Genomic DNA, 20871 nt, shown 5'->3' with positions numbered 1-20871 from the left:
GAGATGTGCTCAGTTCATCACCTTCAAATGTATCATATGGGCGGGATTTGCTTGGTCCATGTGTCTTGTCATGGCAAAATCTAATCTCCCGATTTGATCCGATTAACCTGACACAATGGCGGGAGAATTTTCGCTGGAATCACACTACATCTGGGTCCTTCACAATTGACTATGTATCGTGCACTTACGAGTAAGGAGATCCCAGTGGGGAATAATATCCAAATTTGGAACTCGGAAATTTCACTACAAATCAAGATTTTTATATGTATCTATAGAGTGGAGTTGTGCTAACAAAAGACAACTTTGCCCGTAATTGGCAAGGAAGTAACAAGTGTAGTTTTTGTACTCATCATGAGACAATCAAACACCTCTTTTCCGGTGCAAGTTTTGCACACTTTATGTAGTCAACCATCCAAATAGCGTCCAATTTGTATCCGCCCACAAGTATTGCCAATATTTGTAGTCACTGGTTGGATAGAATCCCAAATAGGTTTACATCACTAATAAGGATGGGAGTGTATGCCTTATTATGGTCGTTTAGCTATGTACAAATGGTTTTTTGTTTAATGGCAAAAATTCCACCCTTTTGCAGGTTATTTTCCGTTGTAAACAAAATTATGTGGTCTATGCTACAGTAAACATAGTATGAACCATTGTTCAAGGCAGTGTGTACGTGGTTGGAGTGGGTGACCAGAGAGGTTTTTGTTAGAGTTATAATATAAGTCATGTACCCCTTTGTATTTATCCCGTTGTATGAGGGGTTTCCTGCATATGTTCCACACCTGTACATGTATATATATATCGGCCTATGGCCTCATGGAAATACAAGTTGCATATTTCCTAACATGGTATTAGAGCTAGGTCAATTTTTTGCACGCAGCAACTCGTGCTATTGATCTCCGTGTCCGTCGTCGCTGCCTTTTTCTGTCCCGTAGCAGCCGGTCAACCCAAGGCCGCTCCTCTCCTTCCCTGCAGCCGCCGTTCAACTCCTTCCCGTCCAGATCACACTAGCTCCAGATCCTATCATGCTAGCTCCAGGTCCTGCCCCGTGATCACTCTAAATCAAGTCAGCACAGGAGCCTCCGCCCGCAATCGATCTTCCACAGCCAGCCTGGTTTTTCGCCGCCCCTCATCGGATCCGGACGCCTCTCGCCAGAACAGGCCGCCAGTCGCCGGACCAGCGCCAGCTTCGATCCGGGCTACACACGGCAGGCAACAGCTGTCTCCACGCGCGGGACTCCAGCCCAGGAACAAGTTGGCTTCATCGATCTAGCAACCAACCATCGAGTCAACGCCGTGATCTCCCTGGTTCTGATCCAGTCGCCAGCGCCCTCCTGCCCAAGCTACTCCCGATCCCGATCTCGCGCCTGATTCTGCTGGTGCTCTAGTCGGTTCTAAAAAAAATGTCTGCTGCATCGGGCTATGTTGCTGTCCCTCGCTGTCCGGTGATCTTTGATGGTACTAACTACACCGAGTTTACTGGCTTCATGCGCATTCACATGCGTGGCATCCGTCTTTGGGGTGTTCTTTCTGGCGAGGTCTGCTGTCCGCCACGTCCAGTTCCTCCGGTGGCCCCTACTCCGCCAACTCCATCGGTTCTTCCTACGGATGCTAATCAGGTCGCCAAGGATGCGGCTAAGCTTGCTGATGAGGCTGCTGATCGTGCTTATGATGAGAGGGTTTTGGCTTATGAGGAGGCTCTTCAGACGTATCATGGTGCTCTGTCTGTTTACAACCAGTGGCTTGATGATGATGCTCGTGCTGCAGCTGTTCTCACTGCTAGTGTTCTGCCTTAGTTTGCTTCTGAATTTCTGGGTCTTCCTACTGTCTTTGAGATGTGGACCCGTCTTCGTGAGCGCTATCAGCCCTCTGGTGATGCCTTATACCTCTCTGTGATCCGTCAGGAGCATGCTCTTCAGCAGGGTGACTCTATTGTTGATGACTTCTATGCACAGAGTTCTGCTATCTGGCGCCAGCTTGATTCTCTCCGTAGTGCTGGGTGTCGTACCTGCCCCTGTTGCCAGGCTGTCCAGGCCAATTTGGAGTTTCATCGCGTCTATGAGTTCCTGTCTCGGCTCCGTAAGGAGTTTGAGCCCCAGCGTGCTCAGTTGTTTGCTCGTGGCCGTATTTCTCTCATGGAGGCGCTTTCTGAGATTCGTGCTGAGGAGACTCGCTTACGTGGTGCTGGTTTGCTGGAGGTTCCCTCTGTGCTTGCTACTCGTGCTCCTACGCCACCTGCTCCATCGACCACTTCTCGCTCGAGTGCTCCGCCGCTCTTGCCCACTCCTTCTGGAGGCTCAGGTCGCCCCCGTCCACATTGCGCCTATTGCAACAATGATGGTCATCTTGAGTCTCAGTGCTACACGAAGAAGAAACACCTACGCAAAGCTCGATCATCATCTTCAGGGACTTCGTCATCTACCTCGACAGCTTCAGCCATTGCTTTGACTGAGCAGGATATTCTGAGACTTAAGCGTCTGCTCGCGGCTTCAGGTTCTTCCTCGACGGGTACTGCCGGTTCTGTGACTGATGCTTCCCGCACTGAGCAATCACCCTCTACACAGTCAGGTACATCCCCATGGGTTCTGGACTCTGGAGCTTCTTTTCATATGTCTTCTCATTCTTCCACTTTGTCCTCTCTTCGATCACTGGATTCTCCTATTCATGTCTTCACTGCTGATGGTACTCCACTTTCTGTTGCTAGTAGAGGCAATCTTACTACTCCTTCTTATTCTGTTCCTGATGTTGCTCATGTTCCTCGACTTACCATGAATTTGTTTTCTGCTGGTCAACTTACGGATTCTCGTTGTCGCGTCATCCTCGACGTTGACTCTTGTTCTGTCCAGGACCGTCACACGCACACTCTGGTTGGGGCTGGCCCTCGCCGCCGTGATTCTCAGGGTCTTTGGGAGTTGGACTGGCTTCATGTTCCTTCTGCCGCCACCACCATCGCCAGTTCTTCCGCTTCTGTCGCCTCCATCACTGGTTCCTTCCAGCAGTGGCATCATCGACTTGGTCATCTGTGTGGTTCTCGGTTGTCTTCTTTAGTTCGTCGAGGCCTTCTGGGGTCTGTCTCAGGAGATGTCTCTTTAGAGTGTCAGGGTTGTCGTCTTGGCAAGCAGATTCAGTTACCATATTCACATAGTGAGTCAGTGTCTAAGCGTCCTTTCGATTTAGTCCATTCTGATGTATGGGGTCCGGCCCCTTTCGCTTCGAAAGGTGGTCATAAATACTATATTATTTTCATAGATGATTTCTCTCGTTACACATGGCTTTATTTCATGACTTCTCGTTCTGAGGTGTTGTCTATTTATAAGCGTTTTGCTGCCATGGTTCATACTCAGTTCTCTTCACCCATTCGTGTTTTTCGTGCTGACTCCGCTGGCGAGTATATCTCTAAGATGTTGCGTGGTGTTCTTGCTGAGCACGGGACTCTCTCTCAATTCTCTTGTCCTGGTGCTCATGCTCAGAATGGTGCGGCTGAGCGAAAGCATCGACATCTTCTTGAGACGGCTCGTGCATTGATGATTGTTGCCTCTCTCCCACCTCATTTTTGGGCTGAGGCCGTCTCCACATCCACCTATCTTATCAATATACAGCCTTCCGCTGCTCTACAGGGTGGTGTTCCTTTCGAGCGACTTTTTGATCGTTCTCCCGATTATTCGATGCTTCGCTCATTTGGTTGTGTTTGCTATGTTCTTCTTGCCCCTCGCGAACGCACCAAACTAACCGCTCAGTCTGTTGAGTGTGTCTTCTTAGGCTACAGTGATGAGCATAAGGGCTATCGTTGTTGGGATCCTATTGGTCGTCGGATACGTATCTCTCGAGATGTGACTTTTGAAGAGTCTCGTCCCTTCTACCCACGCCCATCTTCCTCGACTTTTTCAGTGCAGGATATCTCTTTCCTCACTTTTCCTGACTCACCTATCACCCCCGCCGAGACTGTATCTCTCCGTTCCACTTCCTCTCCTTCTCCACATCTAGTTGATTTGCAGCCACCATCCTCCCCGGTCTCCTCTCCCAGTCTGTCACCGGATTCTACACCTTCATCTCCGGTGACTTCTTCGTCGCCACCCCCTGATTCTACCTTGCCGATTCCTCCTTCTATTATTCCATCTCTTCCTTAGCATTACACTCATCGTCTACGACCAGTCGATGCCTCTGTGGATGGGTCATCATCTTCCTCTCAGCCTACTTATGGCTTGCGTTCTCGTCCTCGTCCGCCTGTTGATCGCTTTGGATTTCCCACCGCTGGTGCTGCTGTTCTTGAGCCGACTTCTTACCATCAGGCTGTTGTTCATCCTGAATGGCAGTTTGCGATGGCAGAGGAGATTGCTGCTCTTGAACGCACTGGTACCTGGGATCTTGTTTCTCTTCCTCCCGGCGTCCGTCCGATCACTTGTAAGTGGGTCTACAAGGTTAAGACTCGCTCCGATGGTTCTCTTGAGCGTCACAAAGCTCGTCTTGTGGCTCATGGTTTTCAGCAGGAGCATGGTCGTGATTATGACGAGACTTTTGCTCCTGTGGCTCATATGACCACTGTTCGTACACTTCTTGCCGTTGCCTCTGCACGCCACTGGTCTATATCTCAGCTTGATGTTAAGAATGCCTTTCTTAATGGTGAGCTGCGTGAGGAGGTGTACATGCAGCCACCACCTGGGTATTATGTTCCTGATGGCATGGTATGTCGTCTTCGTCGCTCTCTCTATGGCCTTAAACAAGCCCCCCGCGCCTGGTTTGAGCGCTTTGCCTCTGTGATCACTACTGCTGGTTTTTTAGCAAGTGCTCATGATCCAGCATTGTTTATTCACCTTTCTCCTCGTGGTCGGACTCTTCTTCTTCTTTATGTTGATGACATGATCATCACGGGGGATGACCCCGAGTATATTGCCTTTGTAAAGGCCCGTCTTAGTGAGCAGTTTCTTATGTCTGATCTTGGACCTCTTCGCTACTTTCTTGGGATTGAAGTCTCTTCTACCTCTGATGGCTTTTTTATATCCCAGGAAAAGTATATCCAGGATCTTCTTGCTCGTGCTGCTCTTACTGACGAGCGCGTTGTTGAGACTCCTATGGAGCTCAATGTTCACCTCCGTGCTACTGATGGTGATCCTCTCCCTGACCCGACGCGTTATCGTCATCTTATTGGCAGTCTTGTCTATCTAGCTGTCACTCGTCCGGACATCTCTTATCCGGTTCATATTCTGAGTCAGTTTGTCTCTGCCCCCACCTCGGTTCACTATAGTCATCTCCTTCGTGTTCTTCGATATCTTCGAGGCACGATCTCTCACCGTCTATTCTTTCCTCGCTCCAGTTCTTTACAGCTCCAGGCCTATTCGGATGCTACGTGGGCTAGTGATCCTTCCGATCGCCGTTCACTTTCTGCTTATTGTGTTTTTCTTGGTGGTTCTCTCATTGCCTGGAAGACGAAGAAACAGCTTGCAGTTTCCCGTTCGAGTGCTGAGGCTGAGTTGCGAGCAATGGCTCTTTTGACGGCAGAGGTGACTTGGTTACGGTGGTTACTTCAGGATTTTGGTGTTTCTGTCACTACACCGACTCTGCTTTTATCTGACAATACAGGTGCTATCAGCATTGCACGCGATCCTGTGAAGCATGAGCTCACCAAGCATATTGGTGTTGATGCTTTCTATGTGCGCGTTGCTGTGCAGGATCAGGTTATTGCTCTTCAGTATGTGCCTTCCGAGTTACAGTTGGCGGATTTCCTGACGAAGGCTCAGACTCGAGCACAACATGGCTTTTATCTCTCCAAACTCAGTGTTGTTCATCCACCATGAGTTTGAGGGGGGGTGTTAGAGTTATAATATAAGTCATGTACCCCTTTGTATTTATCCCGTTGTATGAGGGGTTTCCTGCATATGTTCCACACCTGTACATGTATATATATATCGGCCTATGGCCTCATGGGAATACAAGTTGCATATTTCCTAACAGTTTTTACCCAACATGAATGACAACAGAATCTCCGGATCGGTCCAACACCTGCTTCGACACTTTATTGTTGTTGAAACATCGGCCTTTATCTTTTATTTTGTCCGATTGTTGGTGTTTGGTTGTGTATCTCCTAACTATGCAGAGGCCGAATGTTGATCATCATGCTTTGTATTCACTTGATGCTATATTTGGATTAATAAAACCGCCCTTTATAAATTAAAAAATAATGCTTGCTCCCATTGGAATAAAGGACATCATCAAAGCATTGGATCTGGGATTCATGTCATGTACTAAAACTGATGTCCAGTATAAATTAGGTTTCTGAACCGGTAAACCTGATGCAGTGGTGTGGTTAAGATTGCAGCTTCTCTCAAAGTCAAGCGAGTTTGGCATTGGATCTTGGAGCCAGAACAACGACTTGAGAAATTTATCCGCTTCGACTCACTGTAGTAACGAGGGCGCTGTTGGGTTGCATAATTTGAATGGCAGAATATTGGCAGGGACTAGGAAGTCTTGGTCCTCAGAACTACTGGAGTGCATAAATAAACAATCAAACAAACTGACCAGAGCAGAGCAGCTCCGGAAGCTTTGTTTCTGAGGATGTTTGTGAGGTGATGTATATGCAGATATGACATGTCCCTCTTCTCCTCTCCTAGTTTCCTCACTCTTCCCCTGCTTTAGCTGCACGATCCATGGTCTGTAGTGGAGCTGATGCAGCCGTGGCACCACTAGCCGCCCTTCAGTATGGCATCTGATCTGGGCTAGATGGCATTTTTCTTCCTTTTCTCCACGTTAGTTAGTTAGTTAACCTTTTCAATAATTGTTCAGATATACAACTTGTGTGTGGGAGGCTGGTCCTACCACATGGTTGCTGGTATTATTGCCTTTTCCACGCACCTAGATTGGCGGATTGGATCTGGAGGTCCTGTGGAAAACAAGTCAAATGAGTACTCTTTCTTGCCATCAAAGCCCTTGAATAAATGTTCTTTTTAGGGTACATAGGTTCCTGCCCCTAGAACAAATGCCCGGTGCTTCGGCAAAAGGAAAAAAAAAACTTGAAGAAGATTTTGTAATGTACCGGTGGGTACCGAAATATTAATCACTTCAAAATTTCGATTAGATTCAAATCTAATCTAAATTTGCCGACATTTCATGAGTTCTGGTCGAGATTAATCAAAAAGAAACTGAATAGTTGGCGAATATTCACTGGGATGGGTGGCTATTTCGAACGTTTTTCTAGCCGGTTCTTCAGAGAATTTCTTCAGAGACGCATGGCATTAAAAGAAGAAAATTTTGCAGCAAAAATGGGCAGAAATTTCCATCTCCTACCACCTAAAAATGCCATTAGAAAACATTCGCTTGCCACCCCCCTCGTAGAGAACGTTCGCTAGTTAGTATTTCCGATCGAAAATAGTTTATGGGTACTACTGTTACAGGCTCGAATAACATGGTGACCCTACTGTTACAGGCTCGTGTAACATCCAAATGCTCTACTTTGTGGGTACGTCATTATCCCTTTCGAGTGCCTACCGAGGAACGACTTGAGTGCCAAATTCGGGGCCCCTAAGCTATATGTCTGTACTTACCGATGGTAACCCTTTTTATTACAGAATGCAATAATTTGTTACTACCTTAAATATATTTGTGTATAGAATTTTATCTTCATTCGTTTTGTAGTGTTGTGAACATATGTCCTTTCGTCCTAATTAAGTATTCTCTTTCGGTTCCAGAATGAATAAAATCAGCATACCCTATGTTTCTTGATCAGATCTCCAAACCAGCGGTCGGTGACCACAAAGTGTTATATGATCAGATCTTCTCCCAGATACAGTGCCCACAAAACAGACCTTGATCCATGCCTTTACAGCCGTGCAATTGTAAAGGGAGCTTTCCCTTTTCTCCTGCGTCCTTTCATCCCATTGTTTATTTGTCAAGTTGCACCCACCGGATTGTTTGTACTACCACCCTGCGTTCAACAAGAGAAGACGTTACCGTCGACCTTAATAAAATGGAGACATGGGAAGGGAAAGAGTGACGGCTCTGGGTTGTGCAAAATAGCACTGATTTTTCTTTGTTTCTTGCAGAATATGATATATATACCTGACATCAGTTTTCACACCTTGCCACCAATTCTCAAAGGGCTGGTTGCAAATGGGCCATCCTGTTCCTATATAAACAGTGGACTCGGAGAGAGACTGTGTGTCCTAAGTTCGTTCTCACACATGTGGGGTTCACGACTAATTGCTGGCTCCCCACTGGAATTTGGTTCCCACATGTGGCGAGCACGACTCTGATCTGCCTACATGAGGCCACCCCTCCCTCTCTGCCATCAGCTCCACAAGAAGCTGCTAAGAGACTGAGGCGCTCTTGGATCACTGCACACTCCCCTACAAGGTACGTACTTGGAATTCACTTCCCTTTTCTTCTCCATCTACATCTCTCTCTGCTCGCCCCCTTTGTTCCTTCCTCCGTATATTGGTTGCATTTCTCTCCCAGTGCTCCGGATGCTCTGCTCGATTCAGAATTCAGATGCAATGCGAGCAGGTCCCCATCATTGTATTGTTCGCGTGTGGTGCGACCTCGCTTCTGATTTGTTGCATCGAAATCCTGTTTCCGAAAATGATTCACAGTTCTCCACGGTTTGATTTGGTTTCTTATCTTGGAAAAGACAAGACATGAGAAAGCCCAAATCCCATGCTCTACATTTCTTCTCGTGCTCTTTCTTGATTTGCGCATGGACAGTGACTTGCGTTTCCAGCAAAGAGCCATCCTGCTAGGCCTTTTCCCAACATCTCCGTAGATCGTACGACTGAGACATATGATCCACCGCCAATCCTCGTGGCTTCTATACATTTCGGCTGAACGGTGGTTTGTTTCCCCTTGTTCCAGACATCCCAGAGCAGATAGACAGAAGAATGGAGAGGAAGAAGAAGGGGTGGTTCGAGCGCATCAAGAGGCTCTTCATCTCCGAGCCCAAGCAGAAACCCAAGCCAGACAAGGTATCGTCCCAATCTTGTTTCTTGTAATCTCCGGAAAATTCATGTAAAATTACGGGTGATTCCATGGTGCAAGATTTTCTCCTTTTTTGCAGAAGGTGAAGAGCAAGAGATGGCTGGTAGGGAAGCTCAAGACCCAGCACTCGTTTGCCCTGCCAGCTCCGGAGCCGGAGCCGGCGACGGGTCAGATTCAGATCAGGCACGCGGAGGAGGAGCAGAGCAAGCACGCGGTGGCGGTCGCGCTCGCCTCCGCAGCGGCCGCAGAGGCGGCCGTCGCGGCCGCCCACGCGGCCGCGGAGGTGGTCCGCCTCACAGGACCCCCCTCGCCGGCGCCGGCGCGTGAGGACCCCGCGTCTTCCGGCCACGAGCTGTTCGCCGCCGTCGCGATTCAGTCAGCCTACCGCGGATACCTCGTAAGCATTCTGGTTGGGCAAGAAAATTAAAGCTGTCCGTGTCCTGTAGTAACGCTGTCGCTGTGGGCGCAGGCGCGGAGGGCACTGCGCGCGCTCAAGGGCCTGGTGAGGTTGCAGGCGGTGATCCGCGGGCAGGCGGTGCGGCGGCAGACGGCGACGACGCTGCGGGGCCTCGAGTCGCTGGTGAAGATCCAGGCCCGGCAGCGCGCCAGGGCCGACGTCGAGCACGAGCAGGAGCATTCCCACGACGGCATGGACGCCCTGCTGAGGAGAGGCCGGGAGCTGTACGCCGCCGCGCTGCAAGTAAGTTCCACAGCTCATTTTTTTCTCGAGAAAATAAATAAATGTTTCACTCACTGGTCACTCTGCGGCGCCTGGTCGATCGATCGCCTGCCGGCCGGTGTGAATGAACGTGCGAATGATTTGCGACGCACATGCATGCGGCTGCGGCTGGATCTGCATGTGATGCGGGTTAAAGTTGGCAGCGGTCACGTCGTCGATGTGTCTCCTTGCTTGCTGGCTGCTGCAGCTTTGCTTTGACATCCCCCTCCTCCTCCTCCTGATGTGGATGTGGACCACTAGTGACTAGTTCTAGTACGTACACGCATGCATGCATACGCATGTGAAGGATGTTGGTGTTCATGTGCCTGTCGAGTCGAATGTGCGCTGCCTCTGCCTGCCCACATTATTCACTTGCGTTTCGGCACGTGGTGTGTCCGCGGTTTGTTGGTAGCCTGTAGCGTAGAGCCCAAATGTGCCGACTTGCTTGCAGTACGCCATTGCATCGCGTATCATTCTACGGATCTAACGCTCTGCATTATCATCACGCAAATATAATATAGTACAAAGCACTATTCCCTCTGTAAATAAGCATAAGACGTTTTAGATCATTAAAACATTTGTTTACAGAGGTAATACTACTGTAGTACGTAGCCGGTAAAAATCGGCCCACCAGGACAGGAGGCTCAAGCAGTCGTACAGATCCGAGAATAGTACTAGTGCAAGTAGTACTACAGTGAAAGGAAAAGCGAGATCGCATATTTCGACCGCCGTGAAAAATACTGCTGCGTCCTCATGCCGTGTCGTGTGCCGTCCGGGGGAAATGATTGATCTCGTCCCGTCCCGTCGCTGAAGCAAAGCCGTGTCCTGGAACGAATATGTGCAGTACTGCTACAGTCGGAGTATATTTCGTTATTCCTCCTCTCCTCATGCCGTGTGGTGTGCCGTGCAGGAGCAGCAGCAGAGCAGCCGGGGGTGGGACGGCAGCACCCTCTCCAAGGAAGAGATGGGCGCCGTGATGAGGAGCAGGGAGGAAGCCGCCATCAAGCGCGTGCGCGCGCTGCAGTACGCCTCCATCCAAAACGTAATACTCCTACTCCAGTAATCTCTCAAGTGTCAACATTCCGTTCCGGGATGGACGCACGAACTGTGGCTGACAAACAAAACAAACTCTGGCGTGCATGCATGGCAGGAGAAGATCGGCATCAGGAGGCAGCCCATGTCCAGGGACGAGATGGAGACGCTCAACCAGCGCTGGAGCTGGCTGGAGGAGTGGGTCGGCTCGCAGCCCTTCGACAAGGACGTGGCCGTCGACGTGGTCACCCACCCCCACCCGCCGCCGCCTCGCTCCAGGGACTCCCTTGCCTGCCTCGAGGACGACGACGACCGCGATGACGACGGCTATGGCAGGCGGCTCGGCTACTCGTCCAGGCGGTCCTTCGGCCGCGCCAGGCGCACGCCAGGGAGGGGGAGCATCGACGATGGGCTGCAGGCCTGCTCGCCGGCAGTGGCTTTCCCGGGGTACATGGCGTCCACGGCGTCCGCCAAGGCCAAGTTCCGGTCCATGAGCACGCCCAAGGAGCGCTTCGCCGTGCCATCCGACGCATACTCGGAGCAGTGCTTCGCCGACCGCCTCATGTCACCCATCCCGTCCATGTCGCCGATGCCGTCCGTCGCCAGCGACATGGGCTTTTCTCGCTCCAGCAGGCCGCCGGTTGCGCAGCGTTCGCCGCGCATCAAGGGGGGACCGATGACGCCGTCGAGGATCCGCTCCAGGAGGTCCCCGAGCCGCCACAGCTTCGGCTCTGAAGCCGCGCTGCACCAGATGCAGATGGAGCACTACACCCCTATTCGCTAGACACAAACGAACTTCTTTGTAATGTGACCAGTGCTGCCTTGTTTGGTGGCCTTGCTCTCTCTCTGGGTCTGACCATGGAAACCTTCTCAAACTGACCGTGCTGTGCTAATGCAATATGGATCTGCAAACTTTCAAAATGATGGGCGTGTGCACATACAACATGGAAGAACAAGAGAATTCAGTGATGACCTTGCAATAGCAGCTAGTATTCTGATCAACGTTTGTGAATAAGTAACAATATCTCTCGAGGTCTATTCGGTATATGAGTAGCCGCTGATCCAGCAGCAAACTCCTGGTGGACACTTCGAGTGCAAGCAAACATCAACGCTTCAAGAGAGCTTCTTTTCTCCATATGGGGACCGTGCATCTAGACTACAAGTTCCTCATCTAATAATGTAGACATAAATAGACAATGAGTGAACATTGGTGACAGCAAAAGGTGTAAAGATCCCTTTTAATAACCATAGATTTTCTTCAGTGAGGGAAGGAGTGAAACTCACACGAAAGCTCATCACTACTTGATCATGTAGAATTCTAGCATCTCTTGTTCCACAGGGTGAGTCTCTCCCACTATAATGAGACAGTGAAGGGGTGGTCCAAAATCAACATCTAGTAGTTTCTTCATGGGGCCAGCCACAATCTTCTGATCATCGCTTCCAAGGCGAGCTACACCCATACATAGCGAATCTGGACCATATGCTGGAAATAGATAGATCATCTTTTAATGTTCATTTTGCAGTAAGACTCAGTTTAATATATATAGTAAACAGAACATCTAAAGCATTCTTAAGAATATCATTGTTGCAGAATTTAGAGCAACTCTAGCAGATCCCGCAAAAGCTCGCCGGCCCTTAAAATTCCATCCGTTTTGCAGGATCTCCGTTTTTTTGGGCCTGAACAGATCCACTAAACGAAGCCCGGCCCCATAAAAAATTTACGGGCGGCCCACAAATCCACCCCTCTGGAGCTATATGTACGGGGTTGGCCGGGTTTTAGGGTTAGCAAACCCTATCCCCTCCGCCGCAATCCGCCCGTGCCACCGCTAGACCTCCCCAACCCCGGCGACAAATTCCGCCGCTTCTCTCCTTTTTTTCCTTCTCCTCGATGGCCGGTGGCACTGGAGGGTGTGGCAGCAATGGCGGGTCGCCTCCGCAAGCTCCCACGGCACGACGCGGAGGCCAGCAGCTCCAGCCGGCCCGCCGTTGAGCCATGGCGCTCGAAGCAAGCGCACAACCACGGCCGGCTCTCCCGGAGCGGCGGGCATAGCCCTTGGGCCGGCTTCCACGAGCTCCACTGTTATGAACGGTGTCTCATATAGCCGGCGGAGACCCAATGGCGCGTCTAGTTAGGGGCTTAGCCCAACTTATCTTTATTTTTATTAGCACTTCGAGGATTATATGAACACTTGTAAGGCCACCTTTTGGAATTAAGCAATAAGTCATAACTATTGCCCGGCTCACTTTAGGAGCCGGAACCCTAAAACCCTAGCCGCCCCCTGCCTCCTCCGCCTCCTCCTCCTCTCGCCGCCGCCCGCGCCCAGCCCCTCGCCATCCTCCCTTCCATCCCCACAACCTAAGGGCTAGACCTGGTAGGATCCCAGCTCCTATCAATCTGGTATCAGCTGTCTCGGGATCGATCATGTCTGCACCTCTTCCCACCACCACGCTTCCACCGCAGCCGACCACCACCTCGCCGCCGGCCACCTCCGCGGCTAGGGCGCCGTCCTTGTCGGGGCCGATGTCTTCCGCCGCTCGCCCCCCTCCCCCTGTCGTCTACACCCCGGAGGAGATGACGGCTGTCCTCCGAGACCTCACCCAGGCGGTCGCGGGCATCCGCACTTTCCTCGCCAGCCACTACGGGCCGCAGCCGCCGAGGCCCTTCGCCACCGCGCCACCGCCGCACCCCTCGGCGACGCCCTTCGCTCCCGCCGCGCAATAGCCGCCACCCGCGGCGCACATCGGCGCCTCCACCATACAGCCGCAGCAACAGCCCCATGTCACGCCCACCGTGGCGCTGCCGCACCAGCAGTTGCAGCCGCCGCCGGCCGCGACCCAGGGTGCCCCAACGACGGCTCCGGGGGTGCCCGTCCACCAGGTCCAGTTTCCCCCATCGCCATCACCGCTACCGGCCTGGCTCGCCGGGTCCCTCGAGCCGGTCTACACGACAGCCTCCGGACAGCCACACGTGTCGTCCCCGCCGGTGCCGTCCTCGGCCATCCAGTTCGGCAGGGCCTCGGGCTCCGCCGACCCCTACGGCGGCGTCGACGGGCCCCTGTTCCAAGGTGGGCCGCTGTCGTCCTCGCTGCTTCGCACCGATGAGGTGTACCCCTCCACCGTCCATGGCCAGACACCGCCGCGCTTCTCCAAGCTCGAGTTCGCCACCTACGACGGCACAGTGGACCCCCTGAACTGGCTCAATCAGTGCGACCAGTTTTTCAAGGGGCAACGCACGCTCGCGTCCGACCGCACCTTGATCGCCTCCTACCACCTTCAAGGCGCCGCACAGACATGGTATTACGCCCTCAAGCAGGATGAGGGCGGCATGCCTCCGTGGGAGCGTTTCCACGAGCTTTGCCTCTTACACTTCGGGCCACCGGTACGCGGGAGCCGGCTGGCGGAGCTTGGGCGCCTACCCTTCACCTCTTCGGTGCAGGACTTCGCCGACCGCTTCCAGGCCCTGGCGTGCCACGCGCCCAGCATCACGGCTCGCCAGCAGGCCGAGCTCTTTGTTGGCGGTCTACCGGATCATATCCGCGTGGACGTGGAGATGCAGGGCCTACAGGACCTCCAGACGGCCATGTACTATGCCCGCACCTTCGAGCGGCGCGCGGTGGCCATGCAGCAGGCGTCACCGTCCCGGGGCGCCCGACAGACCGCCCGGCCGCCACCGACACCACCAGCGGCGGGACGTCTGGCCCAGGCCCCCGCGACGCGTCATTTCCGCCGGCTCACCCCGACCGAGCAGCTCAAGCGCCGCCGTCAGGGGTTGTGCTACAATTGCGACGCCTTCTCGTGGGATACTGAGGCAACCGAGGCGTTCACGTCCCTCAAGCAGGCGCTCACGACGGGGCCGGTCCTCCAGATGCCGGACTTCGACAAGCTCTTCGTGGTGGACTGTGACGCCTAGGGCGTGGGGTTTGGCACCGTCCTACATCAGGGTGACGGGCCACTCGCGTTCTTCAGCAGGTCCTTCGCAGCGCGCCACCACAAGCTCGCGGCCTACGAGCGGGAGCTCATTGGCTTGGTGCAGGTGGTGCGCCACTGGAGGCCATATTTGTGGGGGCGGCCATTCCGTATTCGCACGATCACTACAGCCTCAAGTTCTTGTTGGACCAGCGCCTCTCCACCGTGCCGCAACATCAGTGGATCAGCAAGTTGTTTGGCTTCGACTTCACCGTCGAGTACCGTCCGGGCCGCCTCAACACCGTGGCCGACGCACTGTCTCGCCGCGACGCCGACCACGACACCGACACGGACGGGCCCGCGGGCGCAGCCCTCTGCATCCGCTCTGGGCCCTCCTTCGCCCTCATCGACAACATCCGCCAGGGCATTGCGAGCGCTCTGAATGCGCGGCTCCTTCGGCAGCGCCTCGACGCCGGCGACCTGGAGGAGCCGTGGCGCTTGGCGGATGGCCTGGTCCTGCACGGGCGTCGGCTCTTCGTACCGGATCACGGCGACCTCCGTCACCAGGCCCTGGTGCTAGCCCACTCGGTCGGTCACGAGGGCGTGCAGAAGACCCTCCACCGTCTCCGGGCAGATTTCTACATCCCCGACAACCAGGCGCTGGTGCGAGACTAGGTGCGGTCTTGCATGACATGCCAGCGCAACAAGACGGAGACACTGCAGCTGGTGGGCCTACTATAGACCTTGAGGTGCCATCTCAGGTCTGGGCCGACATCTCCATGGACTTCATCGAGGGCCTTCCCAAGGTGGGAAGCAAGTCCGTCATCCTCACGGTGGTCGACCACTTCTCCAAGTATGCACACTTCATCGCGCTCGGCCACCCCTACACCGCCGCCTCCGTGACGCGTGCCTTCTTTGACGGCATCGTCCGCCTCCACGGGTTCCCCTCTTCGATCGTCAGCGACCGTGACCCGGTGTTCACTCGTCATGTCTGCCAGGATCTCTTCCGGATGGCGGCGTGAAACTACGCCTCAGTACGGCATTCCACCCCCAGACGGATGGCCAATCCAAGGTGGTCAACAAGGTGATTGCTATGTATTTGCGCTGTGTTACAGGTGATCGTCCCCGAGCTTGGGTGGACTGGCTCTCGTGGGCGGAGTACTGCTACAACACCTCCTACCACTCCGCCCTGCGCGCCACACCTTTTGAGGTCGTCTATGGTCGCCCTCCACCACTCATCCTACCGGTTGACCCCAGGACGGCCCGCACGGAGGCGGCTGGCGACCTCCGCATCAGGGACAAGATCCTTACCGAGGTGCGCCAGCGTCTACTCCAGGCCTAGCAGCTGTCCAAGAAGTACTATGACGGCCACCACCGCGAGGCGGAGTTTGCGGTGGGCGACTGGGTGTGGTTGCGGCTCCTTCACCGCTCTACACAGTCGCTGGATCCGCGCGCTAAGCGCAAGCTGGGCCCTTGCTACGCGGGCCCATTTTCAGTGGTGGAACGCATCAGCAAGGTCGCCTACCGCCTTCAACTTTCGGCCGGCGCGTGCATCCATGACGTCTTCCATGTGGGCTTGCTCAAGCCTTTCCGCAGTGAGCCACCCTGGCTGCGCCAGCGCTTCCTCCAACCTCCGATGGGCGTCTTCTTCCGGGCCCAGCGAAGGTGTTGAAGGCCCAGTAGCGCCGCGGCGTGTGGCATTTGTTGATCCAATGGCAAGGCCTTCCGGAGGAGGACGCCACTTGGGAGCGGCTCCAGGAGTTCCGCCAGCATTTTCCAGACTTCCAACTCGAGGATGAGCTGTTTGTGCAGGCGGGAAGAGATGTTATGACCGGCGTCTCATATAGCCGGCGGAGGCCCAATGGCGGGTCTAGTTAGGGGCTTAGCCCAACTTATCTTTATTTTTATTAGCACTTCGAGGATTATATAAACACTTGTAAGGCCACCTTTTGGAATTAAGTCATAACTATTGCCCGGCTCCCTTCAGGAGCCGGAACCCTAAAACCCTAGCCGCCACCCTGTCTCCTCCTCCTCTCGTCGCGCGGCCACGGCGCCGACTGGCCACCGCCCGCGCCCAGTCCCTCGCCATCCTCCCTTCCATCCCTACAACCTAAGGGCTAGAACTGGTAGGATCCCAGCTCCTATCATCCACGACCAACTCTTTCCGCATTTTCAAAGTTGCCAAGAGGACGATGCGTAGCTCGTCGCAGCGGAGAAGGCTTTGGCGGCCAGAGAAGAAGGTGTCGCCGACCGTCTCACCGTTGCCAAGGAGGAGGCCGACCTCGCCAACGCGCTCCACAAGTCTGTCGTGAAGCTCTACCTCGGCGTCGACGAGTGACCGTCGACTTTATGTTTAATTTGTAGCGCGAAGATGTTTAATTTGCTATGTATGCACTATGGTTGTGTTGAACTATTTTCTAGCCGAAGATGTTTTAAAATTTGCAGTACGAGATTTACAGGATCTGTTCCGCCGGGGCCTTCAGGGCCTTCACGTTCCTGCAAAATCGTTTTCGACTTTTCGTGGGAACCCTAAAATGATTTTTGCAGTACCGGATTTTTGTGGATCTGCTAGAGATGCTCTTATCAGGTTGTGACATTGATCAGAATGTTCCAAATAAAGCTAACTCGTAGGAAAATAAGTTAACAAACACTAGAAAATACCAGATCCCCCATGCAGTTCCTCCACCTCCAAAAGCTGACTTATTGCAGTGTTCACGGTCATGAATCTTGCTGGTTCGTACACTTTCTTTCCTCTGAAAGCAAACATCTCAATTATACAAAATGGCAAAAGACTACTTACATCACACAACATTGAGCAAGTCTTTGGGAGGAGAATGCATAGACAAGAGATCTCTAGTGCATATCTAATTCTCGTTAGAAATATTTTGTTATTCACGAGAACATACTACAAAGATAGATAATACGTAAATTACCTGCATAAGGACTCAAGTGTTGGCTCCTTAACACGGATGTCTGCATTGGATAAGAGAACTACTAAGTTATCTGATAACAAGAACCCCTAACCAAGCCCCATTAGCAGTAGCCGATAAAGTGGTAGTAGTAGTATGAGGACTAGTACTGAAAACAAATTTGCCGTACATTCAAATCATCAGAACTAGTATATCTTAACTTGCAAACAAAGTGATTGGAGGAGCGCCAGTTGCTGTTAAATTACAAGAAACCATGACTAGGAAATGTGTAAATGACTAGTAATGGCGTATATTCATCAGAATTATATCATAACTTGCAGACAAAGTGATAATAATTTCACTATTACAAGAAACAGTGACTAGGAAATACGCAACTGTCTAATAATGTCACACAGTCATCAGAATTATATCCTAATCTTGTCACGGTATATAAATATGTTGAGCATTTGTGCATTTTTCATAAAAAGAACGAAGACCCAATATCATGAAGAGAAATATTAACAGTCAGACATGCCATGTGTCTCAGCCTGTCATGGTTAATCTCAGGAATACCAAGTGCTAAATGTTGTTTGCATGGTTCAAGAAAGCAATACCAACCTAGTAGGCAAAGAGTATGCAAGCCAAGTCGACGACTGTTCTGAATTTTCTCATAGAAACTGTCCGGTCTCCATGTCTCTGTGAAGAAAGGTATAGAGATGGTCTCTCCATAGCGGTAAAGTTGCAACCCACAAACGCCAATAGCATTGATGACAGATGCATTGTGGATAACCTTAACCTCTACCCCCATGTTCTTGGCACGAACAACCAAATCAGTGTGTGTGGTCGCCCTGCAAATTTCATCACAATCATGTGCAGGTTAAACGTTTGACTTATTAAACTAATATAAAAATCTGTGAATGCAACAAGAAAATGACACATGGGAGAAAGTCCACACACTTAGCTTACACAATGGCATGTACAAAAAACAGGATCATGCATCCAGGGCAAACATGTGAATGGACAAAGAAAATAAATAGCATGGATACACATATATAAATGTACAGTCTGTTTGATTAAAGGCGCATGCAAATAAGTGCATATATACACAAATGCACAAAAACATGCTTGCGTGTGGGATGAGGGAGTTGCTTGTTTCCCTAAAAGAAGTCTAGAATTGATACCAAATACTTATGCAAAACACAACCAGATCATTATTAGTATAAATAATTGACCACACGAGCATCCACATACGAGCAAATGAGCGCACTGCCAATAGCACACTGAACAGAATCGCACAATATCGAAGTCTCTGAAAAAATAGAAATGAGCACACATATCCTACACGCGCACGACCCAACAGAGCGAGCCAATCCAAATACCGGAAGAAAGCGTAGCAACCATTACCCAAACGGGTCGCCGACGACGAGGAAGGCGACGTCGGCTTCCGCGGCCTCGCTCAGCATCTGGTCCGCGCGCTCCTCTACCATCTCGCGGTCGGCGACCGTGATCTCCTTGCCGTACATCTTCTCCTGCAAAGAAACGAGAAGCAAAGGGAGATGAGGGACGACCACTTACCCTGGTTCGGCCGCGCAGACATTTGCGCGAACAGGTGGTGGCCATCCAAGAGAAGAGAGAAACGCACGAGGTTGGCGAGCGAGGCGGGGTCGAGGCCGAGAGAGAGGAGGGAGGTGTAGGCCTCCATGTAGACCTTGGCGCAGCGGCGGACGGCGTCGAGCCCCCGCACCGTGATGTCGCGCTCGTCGCCGAGGCCGAGGCCGACTATGTAGAGCATCGCCGCGGTCGTTCGCTTTCTCCGTGCTCTGTCGTCTCTGGTGGAGGGAGGGTGGGGGAAAACTGGCGACTCGCCGTCTACTACTCTCAAAGCCAAACAATTATACCATCTCGAGCTGCACCCTAAGAGCATCTCCAGCGGTAGGCGCCTAAAATCGTCGAGTGGGTGAGCCGGCGTAAAAAATGGATCTCGACGAGTCGGTCCCCAGCCGACGGCCTCAGAGTCGCCCCAGACGCGTTTAAAAATTAAAAAAGTATAGCAAATTTCGACACAGTTCGGCGAAGTTCGGCTAAACACCACAAATTTCAGCCAACTTGAACATATATTTGGACAAAATTCGCCGATTTTCATTACATAACAAATATATAATAAACTAATTTAAAAGAAACTGGTTGAACACCGAGGAGTCGCCGTCGTCGCCGCCATCCTTGTCGTCGGCCTTCTCCTCCTTGACGTGGGCGCCCCTGCTGGACCCGGCGTCGCCATGGCGGACTGGTGGCGGCGGCGGTGCGTCGTCGATGACGACGACTCCTCCTTCGTCGCGGCCCCGGCGGCGCTCCGCGAAGCGCTGCAGGGCGGCGCACTGGCGCTCCATCGCCATCTTGAGGGAGTCCTGGCGTGCCCATTCAAGGGTCGCGTCGTCGTCGCGCTCGACCTCGCCGTGCTTCGTCTTCACGGCGGCGAGCCCCGGCTCTGCCTTCACCGGCGCGAGCCCCGGCTCCGTCTTTGGCTTGACGAAGCGCGGAGGAGGAGCCGACGAGGAGGCACGCCGGCCGGCCTCGTTGATGACGACGCCGGCGCTGCGAGTGTGCCGGCCGAGCGGCGACTCCGCCGCGGGCTCGGCCTTGACGCCGAGCAACGCCGGAGTGCCGGAGGAGTTCGGGGAAGAGCGCGAGGAGGAGGAAGAAGAGGAGGAGCCGAACCTCCTTGGCGCCCATGGCCCGTCGTGTCGGTGGTGCGCCTGGGCGGCCGCCCTCGCCGGGGGGTACGTCAACGGCGGGTCGTTGCCGCCCTCGAGGTGCGTCAGCACGCCCTTGAGTGTGCGGCCGGGGACGCCCTACCACAGGTGGCGCCCCTCGCTGTTCTTCAAGCCGCCGACCACCGTCGCGCCGTTGGTGGACGCCATCCGCTGCTGCTGACGGCGCTCGAAGTACGCCGCCCAAGCCGCATGGTTGTCGGCGCCGTACTGGGGGGAGAGTTGGGCGGCGGTGAGGGAGGCGCGCACGACGTCGACCTCCTCGGCGAAGTAGGCGGGTTTGGCCACGGCGTCAGGCAATGGGGGAATGGGCACTCCCCCATTGCTGAGCCTCCAGCCCGTCGGCCCGGCGCGCATGTCCGGCGCCGCCGGGATGTTCGCCTGGAATAGGAGCCAGGACTCCTGTTCGCGGAGCGTGCGGCGGCCGAAGCCGTTGGTCGCCGCCTCGTCTCCGGGGAAACGCTCGGCCATCGGGGAGGGGAGGAGAGAGGGGAGGGGCTAGGCAGCGGCGCTCGGAAGAGGGGAAGGCTTGGCGGCGGCACTCGGGAGAGGTATAGCTCGGTGGCGAGGGCTGGGC

At 53.2% G+C, this 20871-nt stretch overlaps 3 protein-coding genes across 6 annotated transcripts; 2 read left to right on the top strand and 1 right to left on the bottom strand.

The window, feature by feature from the left end:
• Positions 1-1393: 1393 nt before the first annotated feature.
• Positions 1394-3277, top strand: LOC125555983. The gene is made up of 2 exons (XM_048718787.1): positions 1394-2568; positions 2847-3277. Exons 1-2 carry the CDS (start codon positions 1836-1838, stop codon positions 2891-2893), a joined length of 780 nt encoding a protein of 259 aa, XP_048574744.1. The 5' UTR covers positions 1394-1835; the 3' UTR covers positions 2894-3277.
• Positions 3278-7698: 4421 nt separating this feature from the next.
• Positions 7699-19439, bottom strand: LOC125508964 (probable diphthine methyl ester synthase). Of its 3 annotated transcripts, none has more exons than XM_048673789.1 (7): positions 19169-19439; positions 18931-19055; positions 18145-18374; positions 17551-17590; positions 17279-17370; positions 11996-12194; positions 7699-7915 (listed from the first exon to the last, which is right to left on the bottom strand). In XM_048673789.1, the coding sequence occupies exons 1-6, from the start codon at positions 19316-19318 to the stop codon at positions 12010-12012; spliced, it is 822 nt and encodes a 273-aa protein (XP_048529746.1). In that variant the 5' UTR covers positions 19319-19439; the 3' UTR covers positions 7699-7915; positions 11996-12009. The 3 variants fall into 3 exon arrangements, with proteins under 3 accessions (XP_048529746.1, XP_048529745.1, XP_048529744.1); XM_048673788.1 differs by lacking the exon at positions 7699-7915 and adding an exon at positions 11657-11882; XM_048673787.1 differs by lacking the exon at positions 7699-7915 and having other exon boundaries at positions 11657-12194.
• Positions 8041-11635, top strand: LOC125508963 (protein IQ-DOMAIN 12-like). Of its 2 annotated transcripts, none has more exons than XM_048673786.1 (6): positions 8041-8343; positions 8839-8948; positions 9041-9358; positions 9431-9661; positions 10590-10721; positions 10830-11635. In XM_048673786.1, the coding sequence occupies exons 2-6, from the start codon at positions 8865-8867 to the stop codon at positions 11493-11495; spliced, it is 1431 nt and encodes a 476-aa protein (XP_048529743.1). In that variant the 5' UTR covers positions 8041-8343; positions 8839-8864; the 3' UTR covers positions 11496-11635. The 2 variants fall into 2 exon arrangements, with proteins under 2 accessions (XP_048529743.1, XP_048529742.1); XM_048673785.1 differs by lacking the exon at positions 8041-8343 and adding an exon at positions 8400-8521.
• Positions 19440-20871: the final 1432 nt, after the last annotated feature.

Source organism: Triticum urartu, chromosome 5 (assembly GCF_003073215.2).
Source record: "Triticum urartu cultivar G1812 chromosome 5, Tu2.1, whole genome shotgun sequence".
In the NCBI taxonomy this organism is placed as follows: domain Eukaryota; kingdom Viridiplantae; phylum Streptophyta; class Magnoliopsida; order Poales; family Poaceae; genus Triticum; species Triticum urartu.
The sequence above is the reverse complement of the archived record's forward strand: the minus strand, read 5'-3'. Positions and strand labels throughout refer to the sequence as shown.